Below are 24,166 nucleotides of genomic sequence, written 5' to 3' on the forward strand. Positions count from 1 at the left end.
ACAAACAAATAAATAATAAGTTTTTTAAAAGTTCTCAAGCTGTAATCAATATGTTTGTGAAATACAATGAGAATGAAATACCCTATATTTTATTTTGAGATTTGGAAGACATAAAATGTAACTTTCCATAAGTATTTCTATGTATTTTCTTTCAAAGTTTGTTATTTACGAATTACAAACAGTTTATAGATCAGCCCTGATCCATTGACTAGGTTTTGAGTAGCACTGGTATTAACTGACTATCCACTTTTAAAAAACTTATTTAAACAAAATGTATCTGATGTAGTGTCATGAAGGAACAAAAATAAAATGGTCAAGAAAGAGGAAATTATTAAGTATGAATGAGATTTGAAACTCCAGTTGGCACAACTACTACACATGATAGATGCCAAGGAAATGTGAGTGTGATAGCTCAATTGTTCAACAGAGTTATTGAGCATCTACTATGAGCCAGGGACTATTCTAGGCCCTGGGAATATAGCAGTGAACAAAATGTGTAAACTGCTGGTCTCCTCTATGGTGGGAGAGACACTATAAGTAGGAAGATATTAGGCTAGTTCTATGATGAAAATAAAATGGGCTGATAGGAGAGACCTCCTGTGGGGTAAGGATAGAGGAAACCTCTAGGGAAATGACACTTGAACTGAGGACTGAATGACTAAAAGCAGTCAAAAGGTCTGGAGGGACATGTGTCAGGCACATCATGAAGGAGAAAGTATCTGGAAGAGGTTCTGGAACAGTGAAAGTGAATGGGGTAGTAGCTGAGATAGAAGAAGACTGGGGAAAAGATGAGTCTAAGAGGGGGTGAGGTGTTAGACCATACAGGCCAAAAGGAGCTTGAAGTTCACCCTCAGTTTATGGGAAACCATTATGAAGGTGCAATCAGAATAGAGATATCTTTTTTTGTGTGTGAAAACATCAGAAATTTATTAGTTGCTCAAAACATTACAATGATCTTGACATATCATATATCATACATTTGATTCAAATGAGGTATGAATTCTTATTTTTCCCACGTGTACAGATTGCAGGATCACATTGGTTATACAGCCACGTTTATACATACTGCCATACTAGTGTCTGTTGTATTCTGCTGCCCTTCCTATCCCCTTCCTATCCCCCCTCCCCTCCCATCACCTCTCTCTACCCCATCTACCATAACTCATTTCTCTTTCTCTCTTTTTCCCCCTTTCCCCTCACATCCTCTTATATGTAATTTTGTATAACAATGAGGGTCTCCTTCCATCTTCCATGCAACTCCCCTTCTCTTTCCATTCCCTCCCACCTCTCGTCCCTGTTTAATGTTAATCTTCTTCTCATGCTCTTCCTCCCTACTCTGTTTTGAGTTGCCCCCCTTATATCAAAGAAGACATTCAGCATTTGTTTTTTAGGGATTGGCTAACTTCACTTAGCATAATCTTCTCTAATGCCATCCATTTCCCTGCAAATGCCATGATTTTGTTATTTTTTAGTAATATTCCATTTTGTATACATGCCACATTTTTTTATCCATTCATCTATTGAAGGGCATCTAGGTTGGTTCCACAGTCTAGCTATTGTGAATTGTGCTGCTATGAACATTGATGTAGCTGTATCCTTGTAGTATGCTCTTTTTAGGTCTTTTGGGAATAGTCCGAGAAGGGGAATAGCTGGGTCGAATGGTGGTTCCATTCTCAGCTTTCCAAGGAATCTCCATACTGATTTCCAAATTGGCCACACCAATTTGCAGTCCCACCAGCAATGTACAAGTGTACCCTTTTCCCCACATCCTTGCCAGCACTTGTTGTTGTTTGACTTCATAATGGCTGCCAATCTTACTGGAGTGAGATGGTATCTTAGGGTGGTTTTGATTTGCATTTCTCTGACTGCTAGAGATGGTGAGCATTTTTTCATGTATTTATTGATTGATTGTATATCTTTTTCTGAGAAGTGTCTGTTCAGATCCTTGGCCCATTTGTTGATTGGGTTATTTGTTTTCTTATTGTTTAATTTTTTGAGTTCTTTGTATACTCTGGAGATTAGGGCTCCAGAATAGAGATATCTTAACGTGTACTTTTTAACAGTTACTCTGGAACTCTGGTAGCTGTGTGGATATTGGATTTTAGGGGACAAGAGAAGAAACCTGGAGATAGGCAAGGGATGGAGGTGACATGGACGAGTGCAGTGGTGGCAATGAAGAGAAATGGACAGAAGGGGAGGCACTGGTGAACCATCGGTGGAATTTTCTGATGTGGGAAGTGGTTGGAGAAATGAGACTATTTGAGGCCGACTCCTTTTTTCTCCTTAAACAACTGGGTGTTCAGCTTATATTAAGGAGTAAACCAAAATGGTGCCAGTTTGCAGTAGGGTAAGTTAGGAGTTTGGTTTTGGTTCAGTTTTTGAAATTATTAGATAACCAAGTCAAAATGTCAAATCAAATGTGGAACATATGTTTGTCAAGGTGATGAGAGAGGTCAATACGAAACAGAGCATATGGTGTACAGATGACACCAAATGCTATCTGACTCGGGTGTGTAAAAGAGACAAGATTTCTGAAAGTACTAGGTATCCATATCAGTTAGCAATTTATCAAAGGAGGAAGATGAGTCAAGAGACTGAGAAGAGATAGACAATGTGCCGGATGGGTCATATCAGGGAAAGGGATCGGTGAAGTGATAAATCTAAATTGATCAGCTAGACTGAGAGGGAACCAATAAGCCAGCCAGAGAGTGCAAGAAAGGGAATGAGACAGTCATCTGTCTGCCAAGTGGAGTGACAGCTGTCATGTGTAACTGTAGTTACCATTGAATGTCAGGATGGATATTCTGTTGAAATCACCTACATCTAAGCATTGCACCACCTCCTTGGATTAATCCATTAGACTTAAGAGAAAATCATGCCTTTATACAAATAATTTGGGGTGTCATATAGACTCAGCCTTAAAAAAAATCCACTGTCATTATAATTCTCAAATTACTTTTGTGCATCAGGAGCAGAAGTGGGAAGTCGGAAAAAAAAAAACTGGAATGAAAAATTCAACTGAGACTTCAAACCCTGGTTTAAATATGCACGACAAACACACCAGGCATGCACATTTTAAAATAAAACAGATGAGCTATTTTAAATGTTTTATTTCGAAACTTAAAGATTGTAGCTATTACTATTTAAAAAAAACTTTTAGAAAGCCATTTTTCTATTCTTTGTACCTTTAAGTCCTTGGCTCTGATGTTCTGCTCCTGTGACCTTGATCTAATCATGAATATCTATGCTACTTAATTATAATAAAAAAGCCTACATTGCACTCTAGATGGTAGATGCACATTTTTTCTCCTTTGGTCACCTGCCAGTTCTCAAAATTATAGCAGTGGGAAGAAATGCAAATGAAGGCGGTGCTTGACAGCTAAACATAATGGAATGCATGGTCCACATTTGAAAAGTTACCTTAAAATAAAAGGTAGCATATAAAAAATCATTTCTTTAAGGTCACCTATGGCTTTGAATTACAGCTTTGAGGAATTTCCAATTTAGTCATCAGAAAAGAAGAAGCCAAAATAAGGATCAGATACTTTGCCAGAGGGAGGATAGACTTTTACTTCATCATAGTTGGGTGATCTAATAATTTGGAAATAGTAAACAAAACAAAACAAAGAAAACAAAAATAGTCATCCCAAATATTCATCGGGTAGAGAGACTTGTGGAACAAGAACCATGGATGAACGATTTCTATGCTAATTATTCCCGCAGCTAATAAATTTTTTTTTCTTGTTAAGATTCAAAGGATGTTTACCTTATCATATGATAAAAATGTAATATATAGACTATAACCGACCGGCAATAAACAGAATTGGTTATATAGATATGTACTGTTTGAACAAGACTTATATTTATTTATTCAGATGAATATATTTTCAAATAAGATATTGGGAAGCAAATGGATGGATGTAAATAGTGCTTTTGAAAATTATAACCTAAAAGCAATGTATATGTATAAATGTGTGTTTGTGTGTATGCATCTATATTCACAAAAAACCTAAACTACTTGATAATTAGACACTCTGGAGAATGCGTAAATGATTTTTTAGCCAAAGAAAAAAATGTTTTACAGTTTTCTGTATTTTTGCTGTCTGTGGCAGGCAGAGACAACTTTTTGCATTTTGACCCGGACTGTAGATTAGTGAGAGGACATGTATGGCTAGGTGATGGCCTGCAGCACAGAGCTCTGAGAATTGGGCAGGGGCTTCTGTGGATGATATTTTCCAGTGCTTCACTGCCTCAATAGGTGGTGTAATAGAATGAGTTCAAGCCCAGGAAAAATAAGGCTTGAGTTCTAATTCCACTATTTTCTATGAGTAAGTCATTTAATTGAATTATGTCTCAGATTCTGCACTCAGTTTAAGAAACACAAACACTGATTGAGCTATTTCTGTATTCCAACTATTTATGAGACACAGGATTTCTAATTCCTAAAGAGGCACTTTCAGCATTATATGGTAAATGAAATAGCAATATAGGCTCAGGGTGCTATAGGAGCTGAGGCCTATCACCCTGTTTCTCACCAGTTTGTTATACTCTATGGAGTCTCTCTGAAAGAAGACACAGTGCTGCCCTTCCCACCTGCCTCACAGGTGTGTAGCAGAAACAATGTGACACTGGTGAATGGCTCTCATGAAAGCTCTGAAGCGCTGCATTGCTCTTGGTGGTAGTTGTGCAGGTAAGTAGTAGAGATGATGGTAACAGTGAAAGAGAAATAAGTCATAAATTAAGAGGAGAGTTAAAATGAATGGAAAGACTGACCAAGGGACAATGGAAATTCCAGAAAGGCAAGTGCAAGTGTGGAATCAAGAAGGCATCTCAAATCACCAGGAAACACACAGACTTAATAAATGAGATTGCGTAACTTGATAGTGATTTGGAAAAAGAGAGGCAATTGGGTTTATTCTTAAAACCTATTCTTTAAAAAACTTTTTTGTATTTGTTCTAATTAGTTATACATGACAGTAGAATGCCTTTTGACACATTATACATAAATGGAGTATAACTTCTCATTCTTTTGATTGTACGTAATGTAGAGTTACAGGGGTCCTGTAATCATATATGCACACAGGGTAATGATATTCAATTCATTCTACTATCAGTCTTAACCCCCTACCCCTTCCCTCCTTTCCCTCCCCTCTGTGTAATTCAGAGTACCTCTATTCTTCCCTAGCAGCCTCTGCCCTTATTGTGAATTAGCATTCTCTTAGCATGATATTCTCCAGTTCCATCCATTTACCTGCAAATGCCAAATTTCATTCTTCTTTATGGCTGAGTGATATTCCATTGTGTATATATACCACAATTTCTTTATCCATTCATCTATTGAAGGGCATCTAGGTTGGTTCCACAGTTTAGCTATTGTTAATTGAGCTGCTATAAACATTGATGTGGCTACATCATTGTAGTATGCTGATTTAAAGCCCTTTGGGTATAAACCAAGGCGTGGGATAACTGTGTCAAATGGTGGTTCCATTCCAGGTTTTCTGAGAAATCTCTATACTGCTTTCCAGATTGGCTGCACCAATTTGTAGTCTCGCCCATGATGTATGAGTTACCTTTATCCCCACATCCTTGCCAACATTTATTGTTGCTTGTATTCTTGATAATTGACATTCTGACTGGAGTGAGATGGAATCTTGGAGTAGTTTTTATTTGCATTTCTCTAATTGCTAGAGATGTTGTACATTTTTTCATATGTTTGTTGATCGATTTTGTATCTTCTGTTAAATGTCTGTTCAGTTCCTTAGCCCATTTATTGATTGGGTTATTTAATTTTTTGGTGTTAAGTTTTTTTGAGTTCTTTATTTATCCCAGAAATTAATGATCTATCTGAGGTGCATGTGGCAAAGATTTCTCTCCCATCCTGTAGGCTATTATGTAATTTCTATTGGGTCAGAGGTGTAGAGATAGAAAAAAAAATAAACCCCCATATAGTCTGAGTTTAAAAAATGAACAAAGTACTTGAATAGACATTTCATCAAAGAAGATATAGATGGCTAATAAGTACATGCAAAGATGTTCAACACCACTAACCATTAGGGAAAATCAAATCAAAAGCACAATGAGATACACCACACACTGTCAGGATGACCACCATTAAATGAACATGAAATACCAAGTGTCAGTGAAGATGTAGAGAAATTGTGGAGAATTGTTAATGGGAATGTAAAATGGTGCAGCCATTTTGGAAAATGGTGTGATGATTCCTCAAAAAACTAAAAGCAGAATTACCACATGATCTAGGAATTCTATCCACTTGTGAGTATATAGCCCCCAAAATTCAAAGCAGGATCTTGAAGTATTTGTATACTGATGTTCCTGACAGCATTATTTACATTACCCAAGAGGTGAAAGCAATCCAGGCGTCCACTGACATTGATGAATGCATAAAGAAAATTGAGGTATATACATACATGGAATATTATAAATAGCCTTAAAAAGAAGGAAATCCAATCACATGCTACAAAATAGATGAAAGTTGAAGATATAAGGCTAGGCAAAATAATTCAGTCATCAAGGGACAAATACTATAAAATTATAGGAAATATTTAAAGTAGTTAAAAATCATAGAAACAAAAATAGAAAGGATGTTATCAAGGGCTGGGAGGAGGATGGGAAATCCTATCTAGTGGATACAGAAATTCAGTGTTGTAAGATGAAAATTTCTAAGGAATTGTTACATTGTATTGTTTAGGGATCTAATATTCAGTACAGATCTCATATTTTTTTCCTGAATGGACTAGTGGATTTAGGCAAAAGCTGTCAATAGGTGCTCATACTGCAAAAGCAAAGTCATTATTATGTCTCTGGATTGAAGTAGGTAATGACATCACTAGAGTATTTCACCAAAAACAACAACAACAACAACAACAACAAAACTAGAATCTGATCAAGTATCTGGTTCTATTAGAAAATTTACAAGAAATACAGAGAGGAAAATTTTGTTTAATGACACCTGTGGATGTGATCATCAAAATCCACTCTACAGTAAAGGTTCTACAGAATGGTCAGGTTTCTTAAAAAAAAAAAATAACTTAAGACACAGGGATGCATGAGTAGCACATATAGCTCAAGGGACATATTTGATATTTGGAATGTATGAGCCTTATTTGGATTTTATTTGGACAAACCTTGAAACAAACAAAAAACTCCAATACTTATATTGTTTATCATTTAATAGATATTTAATATATTTAATAAAAATATTAAAACAAGCAGAGAGATTTTAGCAATGATGAGATAGATAGATAGTTGACGGTGTTGAATTCTTTCTGCACTCCTTTGTTCATTTCAGCCCTTTTCTTGACAGCCAAGGAATGGAAGTAACCTAAGTGCCCATCAATTAATGAATAGATAAAGAAAATATGAAACACAGATATCATGGAATACCATGCAGCAAAAGAAAAGAATGAAACCCTGTCACCCGTGACAACACAGATGGAACTGGAGATTATTTCCAGTGAAGTAAGCCAGGCACAAAAAGACAAATAACCCACAAGCTCAGTTGTATGCAGAATCTTAAAAAAAAAAAAAAGTCAACCTCATAGAAGTTGAGAGTAGATGGTACCAGAGTCTGGGGAGAGCTGAGGGAAAAGGAGGGATGGGGAAGGTTGATCAATGGGAATAATTTACACTTAGGACTAAAAAGTTCTGTTGCTCTATTGCAGAGTAGGGTGACTATAGATAGCAGCAATTGCTGACCATTTCTAAAAACTAGAAGAAATGACTTTAATGTTTTTGCCATAAAGAAGTGATGAATGTTTGAGGAGACAAGTACACTTAACATAAATTCAAACATTACTCAATATAGGCCTATATCAAACATCACATGGTACCCACAAATATGTACAATTTTTATCATTTGATGTATCAGTTAAAAATTAAAAAAAGAAATTTCCTCTGTCCACAAATACTTATATGGATATGGGTGTTCGAATAATAAGGACTTTGTGATTGTTTTTAAAATGTATTTTACTTTTATGTATATATACATTCCTATAATATGTAATATATATTATATATAATATGTAATATATATTATTGTACTTTAATTATATATGAGGTATATAATTAAAGTACACTAATAAAATTCTATAAAACTTAGTTTTGCTTCAAATTACAGGGTTGGATAGAACAAGGGTGAGTGGAGATGAGGAGATCATTGCTGAAGCTGAGAGCAAGGTGGGTGGGGTTCATACATGATTCTTTTCTACTTTTATTTATATTTGAAATATTCCAATAAACTGAAGCTGTTTCAACAAGGAAAAAAAGAAGAGAGAAATTATAGATGTTCTTGCAGATTCTATGGCTATCAATTGTAGTAATTAGCAGAATCTTCAAATTCAATAAGTTGAAACAAGTTACAGGAAATTAAAGATTAAGGAGCTATAGTGAAAACAACAACAACAACAAAAGCTCAATGCAGACTGTGATTTACTTACATTTTTCTGGTTGATAAATGAGGTTACAGTACATCATATGAAGAGTTATCAGAGCCATGAGTGTAGACATAATAGGAATAAGTAAAACAAGGGTCCAGGCCCCTGAGTGCTGGATGTAAGATATTCCCAGGAAGACAACAGTTGCATTTAGGTTCATGAGCCAATAAAACCTGGGAGACACAGAGAGGCACAAATAAAACAGCATTGAGTTACTTCAGATTTAACAGTTGCTGATTTTAATGCTTTTATTAAAATGTAAGTATTAACTGGTGGCATGTTAGCATGAACCAGATTTTGCAAATATTGTTTATTAGATTTTTAAGAAGTGTATACATATCAATCTGTCTTATCTGTTTCATTATCCTTGCTTTATTTCTCTTTAGAATAGATATAATAAGAGTATACACCCTTGTATCTAAATTGGAGCTCAAAAAACTTTTTCTGTAAAGTGCTTTAAAGAGAGAAAATACTTGAATTAACTGTGGAACTGAAGAAGCTTAGAGGATTTCCTGCCCAGTCACTGGAATACCCCTCAGGAGCCCGGAAAATGTCTAAAGCTTAGAGATGAACGTTCCTGTATCTTCTGGTTTTCACAGCACAAGGAGACAGAGCAGTGGTGAGGGGCGGCCTTGGTGGTCATGAACTTAACGTGAGCATAGTGTGAGAATAGTGCATGCGACCTTGCATTCTGTGCTGTGTCTGGGGCTGTGTGAGCCCAGCTGTGAAACACCAAGGAGGTGGATTCAACCAAGACTGTTTCCTCCACTGCACAGGAGAGTATCACACAGTGAGAGGAGGGGAACCGAGGGATGGAAGATGAGGAATCCGATGGCTGATTGACTGAAGACCAGCCCAACCTTATACATTCTCATTCACCTGGTGGTTGGGAATGGAGACAGCCCCGCTGCTGCACCCAGCTGCCATCACCACGCGGGTGCATTAGAGCGCCTCCACTGGGCGAGGGTGGAAGAGCAGCTCCTCACTTGTCCACCAACACCACCTTGGTGGGAAATCAGCGGCCCCCTGGCTTTTGCAGGTGTGTGTGTAGAATACTAGAATCCCCCTCATCTTTGCTTAAAGTATAAGGGACAGTGAAGGACGGTCAGTTTATTTCAGAGTATTTTGCCAGAGCAGGGCAAGTATTGCAAAAAAAAAAAAAAAAAGTTTCTCCTATATCAGGGACCCTTTCCTAGTTCTTTGACTAAGGGGAGCAGGCTTTTCTGGGAGTTCCCTCACGCTCTGGCTCTTGTCTCTCTCAGCTGGTTGGTTGCTCCTGGTCCAGCCTTCTCCATTGCCCCAGCTTAAGAGAAAAAAAAATACCATGAGACTCACTGCCATCTTTGCTCAAGTTCCAAGGTTCCTAGGCAGCATCTGTCCTCTTTCTACCTTTCAGAATCTTCCTATATTTGTTTTCTGTGTTACATGTAATATTTTTTTTCCTTTTCCCTGTGAGAAGGAGTACCAAGAAAAAATGGAGCCATAATGGAATCTTCCACTTTGTTGAACTGTATAATCTGTCTTCCTATTATTGATGTGTAAAAGTTTTTCATATATTCTGGATGCAAATATTTCATTATATATGTTCTACAAATATTTTCTTATAATCACAAATTGCCTTTTCATTTTCTGAATGACAACTTTGGATAAGCAAAACTTTTAATTGAAAATAATCCAATTTGATTTTTTGGGGGGGTCTTTGGTTCATACTTTTTGTGTCCTATGTAAACAATACAGTTTACACCTGGGTCATAAATATTTTCCATTACAACTTTTAAAATTAGTTTTTCGGTTTTAGAACTTATATCAACTCAATGATCCACTTTGAATTTTTTCAGTAGGTGATATGTGTTATTTGTTTCCTATATGGAATTTCAGTTATTCTGTAACAATTTATTGAAGAGATGGTCTTTACTTCATTGGTTTATTTGACATCTTCATTAAAAATTAATTGATAATATAAATGTAGGTCTATTTTCTGACTCAATTCTATTCTACTAATCTATTTTTGTGCCAATACTATACTATTTTGATTACTGTTGTTTTTTCTCTCTCTTTTTTTTGTTTTAAGAGTTTTATTGAGATATAAAATTGAACTGCTTTATTTAAAAAATTAATATATTTATATATGTATATACAATTATTGCTTTATTTAAAAATATTTATATATGTATATACATTTATATATATATAATTGTATATACATATATAAATATTTTTAAATAAAGCATGTATATAAATATATGTATATGTATATACATATATAAGTATTATATGTATATACATATATATAAATATTTTTAAATAAAGCAGTTCAATTTTATATATGCATATATAAATAAAGCTCTTAAAACAAAAAAAGTGAGAGAAAAACAATAGTAATCAAAATAGTATAGTATTGGCACAAAAATAGATTAGTTTTATACTATATATAACTATACTATATATAATTGTATATCCAGATATGTATATTTTATATAAAGGTATAATTTGATAAGTATTGACATTATGTACCCATGAAATCATTACCACATTCAATATAAGGAACATATCTATCACTCCAAAAAATTCCTCAAGACACTTTTGAATGCAATTCATTTCATATTACACATATAGAGCACAATTTTTCAAGTCACTGATTGTACACAAAGTATTTTCACACCATTCATATCTTCATAAATGTACTCAGGGTAATGATGTCTAGCTCATTCAACCATCATTCCTACCTCCTGACCCCCTCCCTTCCCTTCCTTCCTCTTTGCCCTATCTGAAGTTCCTTTATTCCTCCCGAGCTTCTCTCCTATTGCCATTATGAATCACATATATCCTCATATCAAAGAAAACATTCGGCCTTTGGGTTTGGGGGATTATTTTATGTTAGCATTATATTCTCCAACTTCATCCATTTACCTGCAAATGCTATGATTCGATTCTCTTTTAATGCTGAGTAATGTTCCATTGTGTATATCTACCAAAGATTCCCTATCCATCCATCTACTGAAAGGCATCTAGGTTGGTTCCATAATTTAGCCATTGTGAATTGTGCTGCTATAAACATCGATATGACTGTGTCTCTGTAATATGCTGTTTTTAAGTACTTTGGGTATAAACTGAGGAGTGGGATAGCTGGGTCAAATTATGTTTCCATTCCAAATTTTCCAAGGAATCTCTATACTGCTTTCCAGATTGGCTGCACCAATTTGCAGTCCCACCAGCAATGTATGAGTATGCCTTTTCCCCCACATCCTCGCCAACACTTATTGTTGTTTGTATTCTTGACAACTGCCATTCTGACTGGCGTGAGATGAAATCTTAGAGTGGTTTTGATTTGCATTTCTTTAATTGCTAGAGATGTTGAACATTTTTTCATGTTTGTTGATTGGTTGTATAACTTCTGAGAAGTGTCTGTTCAGTTCCTGGGCCCATTTATTGGTTAAGTTTACTTATTTTTTTAGTGTTAAGGTTTTTAACTGCTTTATGTACCCCAGAGATTCGTGCTCTATCTGATGTGCTTGTGGTAAAGATTTGCTCCCATTCTGTAGGCTCTCTATTCACCTCACTGATTGTTTCTTTTGCTGATAAGAAACTTTTTAGTTCAAATCCATTCCATTTGGTACAGAAAAGAGGACACAGAATCTAATCCACATAACTTCAGTTATTTTATATTAGAAAAAGGTGCCAAAAATGTACATTGGAGAAAAGATAGCCTCTTCAACAAATGCTGCTGGTAAAACTGGAAATACACATGTAACAAAATGAAATTAAACCTCTATCTCTCACCATGCATAAAACTCAACTCAAAGTGGATCAAGGACCTAAGAATTAAACCAGAGATCTTGCGCCTAATGGAAGAAAAAGTAGGCCCAAATCTCCATTATGTCAGATTAGGCCTCAACTTTCTTAATAAAACTCCTGTAGTGAAAGAATTAAAATCAATACACTTTTTAATCTGCTTCTACCTCTTCTTACCACCTTGTCCCCATCTCCACTGATATTTTTTCTGTCATCACCAATGAGATTGCAATTTAGACACATTTTGTGGTGGAGGGAGTATGGTGGAGAGGTAAATTGAATGCTACCTTTCTGTATTTACTATTTGGCTTCTTTTACTTAGCATGTTTATTTTGAGAATCACAAAGGTGATTCTCTTAGTTTGTTGTATTTATGAATAGGCCATTCTTTTTTATTGACAAGTTGTATTCTGTTGTGTAAATATAGTGCTTTCTATTAATTCATATGTTGATAGATATCTTTTCTAGCTCATGGCTATTTTTTTTTTTTTTGGTACCAAGGATTGAACTCAGGGGAACTCAATCACTGAGCTACATCCCCAGCCCTATTTTTGTATTTTATTTAGAGACAGGGTCTCACTGAGTTGCTTAGCACCTTGCTTTTGCTAAGGCTGGCTTTGAACTTGAGATACTCCTGCCTCAGCTTCCTGAGCTCCTGGGATTACAGGCATGTGCCACTGATCCTGGTTAGCTCATGGATAGTAAGAGTAATGCTATCATGAACTTTCATGGGCAATTCTTACTATAGACATAGACATTCATTTTGTGGGGATTAGATACCTCAAAGTGGAATAGCTGGCATTATGTAGATACATATTTAACATTTTAGCAAGTTTTGTTTGTTTCTTTTTTTTTTTTTTTTACATACCAGGAATTGAACCCAGAGGTGCTTAGCACTCACTGAGCCACATCCTCAGCCCTTTTTTGTATTTTTTATTTGGCATCAGGATCTAAGTTATTTAGGGCCTTGCTAAATTGTGAGGCTGGCTTTGAACTACCATCTTCCTGTCTCAGCCTCCTGAGCAGCTGGGATTGCAGGCATGCACCACCATACCTGGCTCATTTTAGGAAGTTTCAAAGTGGTTTCAAGTAGTTGTAATGGAGATGTATGTGAGAGTTCTTATCCTTCTATGCTGGGTATGGCAAATTTACATTCATGTCTTGTGGTTGTACTGTGCATTTCCCTAGTGACATTGAACATCTTTTCAAGTGCTGATTGGTTATCGGTGCATCTTCTTTGATGATGTTTTCTGTTCAAACATTTTGCCCATCAAAAAATTGTGTGGTTTACTTTTTTGTTATTCGGTTTTAAGAGTTCTTTAAACATATAAGGATATAAGTCCTTTATCAAATATGTGACTTGCAAATGTTTTCTTCCAGTCTGTAAATTGTCTTTTCATTCTCTAAACAGTGCCTTCTGAAGAGCAAAGATTCTTAATTTTGATGAAATGTAATTATTTAGGTTGTTTTTTTCATGGATCATGCTTTGGGTTGTTTCTAAGAAATGTTTGCCTAACCCAATATCATAAAAGTTTTTTCCCCTCTTTTTTAGAAAAAACATCTGAGACTTGGAGAACTAAAGTGACTTTTGGAAATTCATGCTATGGTATGCAAAAGCCATCTGTCCTGGTGTAGCCTCTTAAGGAGGGGGTAATTGGGCTGGATGTCCTTTTTGCACATCTTTCCTGGTCTTTGCAGTTACAGTTTTATGACACTATAATTTCCTTATTAATACAGGCTTTAACATTTGAAATTACCTTTCATTCATCCTTCTCATCACATTTTATATACCATTAGTTATAAATATTGTCCTTCCTCTTTGAAATGGTGGTCAGAAGACATGGGTTTGAGCCACAATGCTGATAATCACATGAATGGTGACCTAATGCCCTCTGAGATTCAGGGTACTTTTTTTAAATGAGGATCACACTGTCTAAACAAGGTTTGTGTAAAGAATTGAGTGAACAACACAGACTGAAGCTGTGTAGTGCTAAGCAACTGTTGTTGATATTAATTTTTCTTCAATCCTGATTTGGAATAAAAAAAGCAGTGAAGTTGGAGTGAGCGAGCAAGGGGTAGAATGTTAGAAGAGAAGATCACACAGGTAATTGTGGTCTCCATGGTTTAGGACCTGGTGGCCATGGAAAGGAGTTTGGATTTTATTCTCAGTGCATTGATAAGCCATTGGAAGGGAACTGAGCAGTGGGCCTGTAAAATCTGATTTTAAGTGGGGAAAAAAAAGATCATTGTGCCACTTCTATGAATTGTAGAAGAGGCATGGTAGCCTGCATGATGAGGAGGAAACTGAACCAAAGTGACAGCAGAGGAAAGGGTTGAAAGTGGACAGACATATGGTCTATGTTTGGAAAGGAGACATGTCAAATTGGACTAGTTTCCTCATTGTTCCAGAAACATACCCACTTATTTTTGTCTCTATGACTTTTCATGTTTCTTGGCTTTCCATGTCTCTATATCAAGTCTCTTGTCTTTCATTCAACACTCTCTTGAATTCTACTTGTTTTCATCTCTGAACTTCTAAAGCAAATGTTCATTCTCCAATTATTTCACTTTTGTCAGTTTTGATCCTCATCTGTAGTTTATCAAGATGGCTGATGACAACACTTTATTCTTTGTCTCCATGGGACCTAGCACAGAACTAGGTCCACAATAAATGGCTATTAAATAACTAATTGATTACTGATGTGCCATCTGTTATAAAAATGACTAAACCAAACACACAACATTAAAAATTCCTCTGAATAATTGACATAGGAACATAACAGAATATTGAATACAGTCATGCTGAGATAACTGGTTTATGGTAGTGTACTAATGGAAATTTATTTATCCCAATATAGGTGAGGTACAAAGTTAGAATTTTCTAGGACAACTGGATGGAGTCCTGAGGCTCAGCCTCAGGGTATCCTTTCAAGCTGTTGCAAGCTGTGCAGCTGAATTCTGCTGCAGAGACCGAGATGCTGGAGCTGAGAGCATTGTTATAGTTCTTTTGGTCTTTAGGAACCCCTCCCCACCTTTTAAAGCTCAGCACTGTTGAGAAAATCCAAGATGACACTATGTGACTTTTCTATACACCATGCAGTGATGTAAACAGAATTGCTTTAAAGAAAGTCAAAGAAAAATTACAATTATTCTAAAACTTAAGACTTGGGAAAGGTAGTTAGAAACCAAAAAATTATGGTGCTGCATATCTATGTATAAGGAGTGATTTCACATAAAGTATTAAATGTATTTTAACAAATGCCATCCAACCTATTTGATTGCGTAATTTTCTGAAAGAATTACCTAGTATGGGCATGTTTTATATATGTCTTTGTTGATCCATGGACAGGACAAGCCCCAGATAATTAAGGGTGAAATTATATATGTGTCATCAGTAAAGAAAAAGAAAAGAAATAAAAGAAATAAAAATCTACCGTCTTCTAACTCACCATTAAGATGCCTTTCATCTCATAGCTCACTAGCAAATTGAATATATAAAGCACCTCTCACACAGAAAGTCAGAGAGCAAAGCACTAAGGCAAAACAAATACCGGTGATTAAGGAAAATTGAAAGCATCAGTAAAAATATGTTTCTCTACTCTACTTTTAAATACAGACTGGAAACTGCAAATAACTGGTAGTATATAAGTAGCAATTTTTTCTTGTCTTCATGATTCTATGTTGTTGAATACAAATAAGATAAAAAAATCGTTGTAGAAAGCTCAGCCATCCTTTTGAGATAACTTATTTTAAATATTCACTTAATTTATTTAGTGATAATTTTACAGTCACATGAATATTTTTGTCATTTCCTGGACTGACCAACTTTGACATGCTTTGGATCGATTTTAAGTGATTTTAGGAGAAGTGATTTAAGGTGGTCTTTTCTAATCTGAGAAAATATCCAGGAGTAGGGAAAACTTCCTGCAAATTTTTGGTCTTCATGGTATTACTGGACAATTTAAAGACTTCAGAGCGAGTATTTTAGTTCTACGTTGAACAACACTGAGATAATTCTCTGGGCATTTGTGACTATTCAGTGGGATAAAACTGAACTGTTTAGAAGAGTCAGTGACACACCTGCGCACTGATTTCATGGTGGTTGCTTCTTTTAGCAAAACCCTGAGCCCACTGTACTTCAAAGAATATTCTGGCAGCCATGTATTTGGAGAAACAAGGAGCAAATAGAATTTTTTTTTTACTTCTTTGTTTTTACCTGTGAATTCTTTTTAGCAGAGCTTTGAAAGAAAAATCAGTTTAATAAAAGATGACTATTGATCTTGATGAATAGGCAGCAAGATAAAAACAGAAGTCATATTTTAAATTGAGAAATGTTGGGCACTGCTTCCTTCTCTTTCTCACACTCTTCCTACCTCTCTCACTCTTTGGACCTGCTTTTATACCTTTCCTCCCTCTTCTTTTGCCAACACCCCAATTTTGGTGTATCATTTTCTTACTTCCTGCATTTAAGACCTTTTAACCACCACATGTTTACTGATTGATGGACAATAATAAATCCTGACTTACATACCTACCAAGATTAAAAGGACCCACAAGGGCTAAGAAAAAGTAGGCTGCAACAAGAGCAATAAGAAATGCAAAGACTTTGTGTTTTTATTCTCAATATTCTTTAGTTTCCAAAATTATTTACATTTATAGAGGAGTTCTGAGTGTATTTCCTGAAAGCTTATGGTTTGGCGTAGGCAGAGAAGGAAGTTCCAGTTGAGAGGGTAGCATTTGTTAAAGGTAGCTAACACAAGTGCAAAAAAAAAAATTTTAGAAGGTGTAGTGATTTTTTTTCAAAGCTATTTAGAGGTTACTCAGGAGTTTGCAAGTCACAGGATATTTTAGTATTAATAAAAATCATTCTATGCACCACTTTCATCTTGTTGGCTAACACGTACCTTATAAATTTCTACTTTACTATTGAAGGATATACATAGGTTTATGTTTTGTTTCTCTTTCTTCTCCAAGATTATGCAGAATTTCTCCATCAGGTAGATTTCTAAATGCTATGAATCATCAGCACTTTTCAAAGTAGTCTGGCATGTAGTTGTGCTCAATGTTTAGTTCCATTTCTTTTCAAAGTTATTTCAAGAACCAGTTTGCAAATCCCTTTTCCTTATGGCTATGGAATTGGTTTCAAAATCTGTTCCATCTTCTTAATCACCTGAAGAACTTGCTTTACTTGAAATGTTTGTTTATTTTCACATTCATATGTTGAACGCTTACCCCACAAAGTAATGGTATTTAGAGGTGCGGCTTGGTCATAGAATGGAACTCACTTGAATGGGATCAGTTCCTTTAAGAAGGAGGCTCAAGGGCTGGGATTGTGGCTCAGTGGTAGAGAGCTTGCCTAGCATGTGTGAGGCACTGGCTTTGATTCTCAGTATCGCATACAAATAAATTAATAAAAAAACCAAGTTAACAGTTAAAAATGAGTATGCTGAATTCAACATAAGTGGTATTAATCTTCATAAATGTTTAAAAGGAACATCTGGTTAATTTGCAAAGTGAAAATATTAAAACATCAACTTTTAAATACTACTGACTTTTTAAATTCTATAAGACAATATATTTGGGTCTATTAAATGTGCTTTTATATGTAAAAACAAAACAAAAAGGCCCAAGAGAGCTCTTTTGCTCCTTCTACCAGGTGAAGACACAAGAAGCTGTGAATTTGCAACCCATGCTGGCTTAAGGATCTCATCCTGGTCTCTAGAACTTTAAGAAATGAATTTGTATTGTTTATAAGCCATCAAGTCTATGAAAATTTGTTACAGTTACCAGAACACACTAAGATAGTACATATTAAAAACATATTTCCTCAACTATCCTAGGAAATTCTGATCTAGGAGGGTTAGGTTGGGTCTCCTGGCAACTTAAAAACCAAAAACCATCCTGCTCCCCGGGTTTTCACCTCAAAACAACACCATCATGACCTCTGGTGGCTGGGCCCAGGCACCGTATATATGTGTGTATGTGTATGTGTGTGTGTGTGTGTGTGGGGGGGGGTGGGTGTATAATTTTTAAAGAAAGTAATTCCATTTATAATAGTGTAAAAATAATAAAATATTTTAAAAAATTTTTTACAAAAGAAGGGCAAGATTTATACACTGAAAAGTGTGAAATACTGAAGAAGGAAATTATAGTATATCTGAATGGATGTAAAGATATCACACATACATGGATCAAAAGACTTTTTAACATTTTTTAAGAATCCTCGGGTAGCTCTAATGTACACCTAGGGCTGAGAATCACTGTTCTTAGATAATGCTCAGGCAACTATTGAAATGAATTCTGGAAAAATGCTGTGGGATAATACATTTTTACTTCCGTCATTTCCTTAAAATAAAAGATATTGCATTTGAGTATGAAAATATTAAAATTAGATGATTTCTGTATGGGACAGATATCATATAGGGCCTTTTTGAGTATCAGATATTAATGATTTCTGACATGAATAAATTCCTTAGTCTTCTTCAAGAACTTCACCAATATTTTATTTGGGCTTTTAATCATATATACTTTGCTCTGGTACACCTTTAGCAACAGACTGTATGTACAGATAGGAAGCAAATTATCAGATGAAGTAAATAATGTGAAGCGAGTAGAGGTTAATTGTGATAGAATTTAAATTGTGGCCATGAACAGACTTAATTATCCACACCATTGTTTTGCTTCCAGAAAAGAATCTGCACGGGTGTATTTACCTAGATTATTGCCAGTGTGGTGGCTCATAATTGTACACTTAAGACTTTGGAAAATGCTGAAAGAGCCAGGTTCTGATCCGGATAAGAGCACGAGGATGTTGGCAGGTTATTATGCTTCTTGATTTCAGGGAGTTCAGCTTTATTCTTTCAATGAGGTACACAGTTGAGGAAGATCCAGTACCAGATGGTGATGTTGGCTAGGAGTGGCTTTCTCACCTACATTTGGCAGCCTTACTCGGAAGTGGTGCTTTCAGTGCCTGAGACTTCCAGTCTAGGCTGCTTAACATGATCACGGGGAAGCGTTGGGTGGTATGGATGCAATGACACATCTCATTAAAGGTCTCGCAGCTATGAACATCTGACATCTGTGCTGAAAATAGGACTGAATGCAGCTTTCAGTGGTTATAGATTCAAGTGGCGTGTTGTCTTTTAAAGGCACTACTGAAATTCATCACATTTTCCAGGCTGGTAATTTCTAGGGGCATTTTGGACTTGGAGACATGGATAATGATCTAATGGACTGCCCATTTTAAATATGGTCTTCTGTTAAATAGGTTCTCTCTTTCCCAGCGTTAAGATAATGATTTTAGCTGATGACTTATTTATCACTTAATAATTATAATTATCATAATTTAATACCTAAGATCTGTTATGATACTGTATGTGGAGGCAATACAACGGCCCTCCAAGGCGATTCGTTTTTGTGGTTGAGGAACCTGGGGCTCTAAGAGATTAAGGAACTTGCTGGAGGCCATACAACTCCTAAGTAGTAGAACTAGTATTCTGCCAGCTCCCCAGCAAGGACTCTGTTCATTTTGCCACCAACTCCTACAGTTTGTCCTGGAACAGCCTTACCATGCATTTCTGTAAAGTGCAGAAAGTGGATGTCTATAAACGTTGGTTGTCTTTTAGTTTAGTATTAAAACCAAGAAGAAGAAGAAGAAAAGCTAAAGCAACTGGATTCAACCTTCAAGGAGCTTCCTGTCCAGGCTTTTAACTCATTAAAGAATAACATTCTCATTCTTTATATACATTTATAGAGGCTTTAATTTTAAGTTTTTAAAACACTACATGATTGCTTTTTATCAGAGACACTAATGAAATTACAAAATAATAAGAAGCAAATCTGGATGTGTTCATCTTAAATTTGGCCTGGCTCCTCACAGAGGCAGAAATTCAATTTCACTCCCTTCCCTGTCCTCCTTCTCAAAGCCCTAAAGCATAATCCCATTGGGAGTCCCCTCTATTTCCCAAAGGAAATATTTCATTCATATAATGTCTCCTTTGTAATCAACACTGAGAAATGTCACTTTGATTAAACACAACTCTGAATGACTAAGACCACAGTACAATAAATTCTCCAGAGCTATCTTTCAGAACAACTGATTGCTCTCCGGTCTTAATCCTCCAGAGTCTTATTTAATCAAAATGATGTTGCTAATTAAGGATTAAAACCTCCGAATAGAATAAAAAAGAAGGATTTTTCTTTCTCCTTTGGGCAGGTCAAGGAGGCAGAATTTGCCATAAGGAAGTAAAGAGTCCCTTCCACCTTCAGTAAACCGCATTTTCTCTGACATTAGGACTTAATCCAAAATAGGCCTGAGTGCTTTGTAATATTAATATATTGGGGGTGGGGGAGGGAGAGAAAGAGAAGGGGAACTGCTTGGATGACTACATATACCAAGACAATATTTACTTTAAATGTTTCTCATTTGATGCTTTTAAAATGAAAATTTTAAGCATTTTTGTTTGATGCTATCTGTGCATTGCTATTAACCATTGCAAACACTGATGGAAAGACAAAATATTTTAGAAAAATGCTGGCAATTCATTTCACAAAAACAGAGGGAATAAAAGACTTAACATATCTGTGTTAGTCAGCTTTCAGTCTCTGGGCAGTGCATGGTGACAGGGAACATGTGAGGAGCAAAGCTGCTCACATCTTGATGTCCAGGCAGCAAAGAGAGTGAGTGGAAAGGGCTGAGGTCCCATTGTCCCCTTAATGGGCGCACCTGCAGTGACCTGCTTCCCCTGCAAGGCGCCACCTCCTAAAGGTTCCCCTGCCTTCCATCATGGTCTAGGGACTAAGACTTCAATACATTGGCTTTCCAGGTCCAAACTGTAGCAGCATCTCCCATCTATTTGACATCTGCTGATGATTAACAAAAAACAAAAATATTCTATGCTAAATTCTGAACTCGTCTTCTTTAAGTTCCAAATTTCAATTTTTTTTCTTGAGTTTCTATTTAATTATAGAAAGTGGTTCCTTTAAAAACACATAAAATAATGAACTATGTATGAATACAATGGAAAAGACAAAGATTCACAGAAAAGTATTTTGGTTTTTCATGAAATACAAACACTTAAGTTTTGGGGTGAATTGGGTTAGAAACAGGTGCTGGTTGATGTTAACGAATTATAAAATACTTCCATATTTTGTCATCTCCTCTGTGCATTGGCCTGTGAATTTATAATCCCTGCCAAATTAGTCTATTACAATGTAGATATAACTAATAATATAACAGCTACCATTTTTTTGATCACTTGCTATGTGCCAAGTTTTCTGCAGGCGATGTGCATAATATTGCCTTTAATAAAACCTGAGAAATATTATTATCTCCCTTCAGAAATGAGTAAACTGAATTAGAGAACAAATGATTTGTTCAAGGTCAGTAAGTATGTACCAAGTGCAGTTGAGACTTCCAACAGGCCTGTTGTGGCTCCAAAGCTGTATTCTATTCAACACATCAAGCCACTTTACATCTTTTTACTTGGAGGATAAATTTATCAACGTGTCATGGGAGTGGGCTGATTAGCTGGGCTGGTCTGACCCATATGTTCCCATGATTATTGACTGAAGCATTGTCACAGACATCATTCATCACGTACCCAGTTCAACCAGGGACAAATACCAGCTGGTTGCTGCAAACATGAGACCAGGATTGAACAATGAGAAAACCTAAAAGGGAGAGGATTGTCATAATTTTTTTTTTCTTAACCAGTGCTACCTACCAGTTAAAAAGAGATGTTCGTTTCTTTGATTTGTGCTCCTGAAGACCATAAGCAGCCTGTGGACAGACAATGGCTCTTATTCCTCCTGTGCCAAGGGAGATGGCTAGCAGTGCTACATGAAACAGCCTGTTCTGCTCCTTGGTAGGTATGTGGTTAATCACGTGGTAAGAGCCTATGTAGGAATCTTCTGAGGGGAAAGCAACCCCAGATAACAAGGCAGTGCCTGTATGGAGAGAAAAAAAAAAAACATGGAATCACCAATCACAGCACAAATAAGGTTTTTCCTCTGAAAGTGGCATCATTATATAATTGTCTTATTAAGATATTTACGTTAATCATTGCAATTTCAGAGATAGCCTGATTTTCGTAAGTGTAAAATTTTCCTCTATTGTGTGTATTAACCAGAGTTCTCGTGTTTTTGTTTCCTGTCCCTACCCCAAACTTGAACTATCTTTACCTCTCAGATTGTGTAAGCAAATTGTGTCGATTTTAACAAAACTAAAGCAATTTAGAAAAACATCATGTCAAAAATTAGGATGTCTGTATCAACCCCCACTCCACCCACCATGTAAGAGAAAATCACTGTTAACATGCTATTTGTTCTTAATAGAGTGATAGGAAACATGGTGATCTCAGATAGCTCAGAAACTTGTTAGAAACTTTTGAGAAGAATATTATAATAGAGGAAAGCACAATCTGTTGTTTCCATTTCTATATCTCTTTCTTCCTTCAGTGCTCTTCTTACTTTTTTTCACACAGCTACATGGAACCCCTGACACACAGAGGTGAGAAACCTGAAGAGATAGGAGTGGGACTTAGATGATGTGGTACCTGCTGGAGAGGGGGAAGACATAAAGTGGCTAAGGAGGGTTTGAGCATCCTCCTCACTTCCATGCATAGGTGACATACTAGATGGTTTTTCTTGTTTAATGAACAGGCATTTGTTTAACCCTTTATATTTTGCAAAGAATTTTAATATACTATATTGTTTCCTCTTGGAAAAACTTTGTGATGTCAGAGAATAGATTTTCTTATTCCAATTAAAAAAAATAGGCTCAGTGAGGTTCAGTGACTTGCTCAGTATTATAGAGCAGTCCAGATGTAATTTTCCTCTTCTAGTGCTTCCTATCAGCAAGTGGTCAAATTATCAGGTTTTCTGAAATGGCATCCTCTCCCCCCCACCAGATTGTAAATGTAATAATTCTTATTTCAGAAAATTTGAGAAATACAGGAAACCATCTCTCCCCCCCCCCCGAAAATGCCCATACTCTCATGACGTGGAAATAATCTTCACCATTAACTACATTTTTATAAGCTATATTTATAGTTATGTTTTATATAAATAACAAATTTGAGATTATGCTGTTGATTCCTTTAACCATATAATATAAACAAATTTAAATGACTTTATATATATAGTTTTCAATATGATTTCTAAGTCATTATTTGTTTTAAAATCCCTTTTTAATAATTGTGAATGAATACTGCACAAATATTGTGACATGTAAATGTTTTAGACATCTTTGATTATTTCCTTAGCCTAAGTTATTATCCATGGCATTCATATTTTTATGGCTTTTAATACCACTAACAAATGTTCTTTAGAAATGTAACAAATTTACCTCCCAACATTATTTTATGAGATGGCTTGCATTAATACTAGTTATCATCATCATTTTTTTTTGGCAATTTGATTAGTGAAGAATGGCTTGTCCATGTTAGTTTTGTTCTCTCTTTTTTTAAAATTAATTTGGCATTAGCATTTTTGGTATGAATTATTTTATAAGCTGTTTAATGTGCTTAGTTTTCTCATATAGACAAAAATGACGTCTCATGCTTCTGTCTTCTTACAATGGCTTTTACAATGTGAAGAATATATGGACTCAGTTATCATTCAGTAACAGACTGATTTACTTCAAGGGTGGATCCCTTAATTTATTGGGTTTGAAATGTTTCCTCTCAAGGTTAGGCAGATGTACAACTAGTTGTTCTTTTTTCTCTGAAGAACAGTACGAGGCCTGGTAGGCAAAGGGTTAACCAAATATGATAATAAAATAAATTATTTCATGCAACAACCATTTGTTTAAGGACAAGACATTTTAGTCCATATGGTACTTTGTGTAGGTTAAAAAAGGCACTTTATTTTCATCTTTTGAGAAAATGTCATAGTATATTGATTTTGTTAGATCAAAATTTT

The 24,166-nt window shown here is 35.7% G+C and overlaps 1 protein-coding gene across 1 annotated transcript in view; it reads right to left on the minus strand.

The window, feature by feature from the left end:
- Positions 1 to 24,166, minus strand: part of Slc15a5 (solute carrier family 15 member 5) — an 86,114-nt gene that overhangs the window by 58,344 nt on the left and 3,604 nt on the right. Inside the window, exons 2-3 of the mRNA XM_046436204.1 lie at positions 21,970 to 22,192; positions 8,457 to 8,626 (exon numbers count right to left, since the gene is read on the minus strand). Coding sequence (XP_046292160.1) covers positions 8,457 to 8,626; positions 21,970 to 22,192 — 393 coding nt within the window. The remainder of the gene's footprint in view (positions 1 to 8,456; positions 8,627 to 21,969; positions 22,193 to 24,166) is intronic.

This window comes from Marmota monax, unplaced genomic scaffold (assembly GCF_021218885.2).
Source record: "Marmota monax isolate L192 unplaced genomic scaffold, Marmota_monax_Labrador192_F-V1.1 WCK01_AAM20220418_F8-fsc00012, whole genome shotgun sequence".
In the NCBI taxonomy this organism is placed as follows: domain Eukaryota; kingdom Metazoa; phylum Chordata; class Mammalia; order Rodentia; family Sciuridae; genus Marmota; species Marmota monax.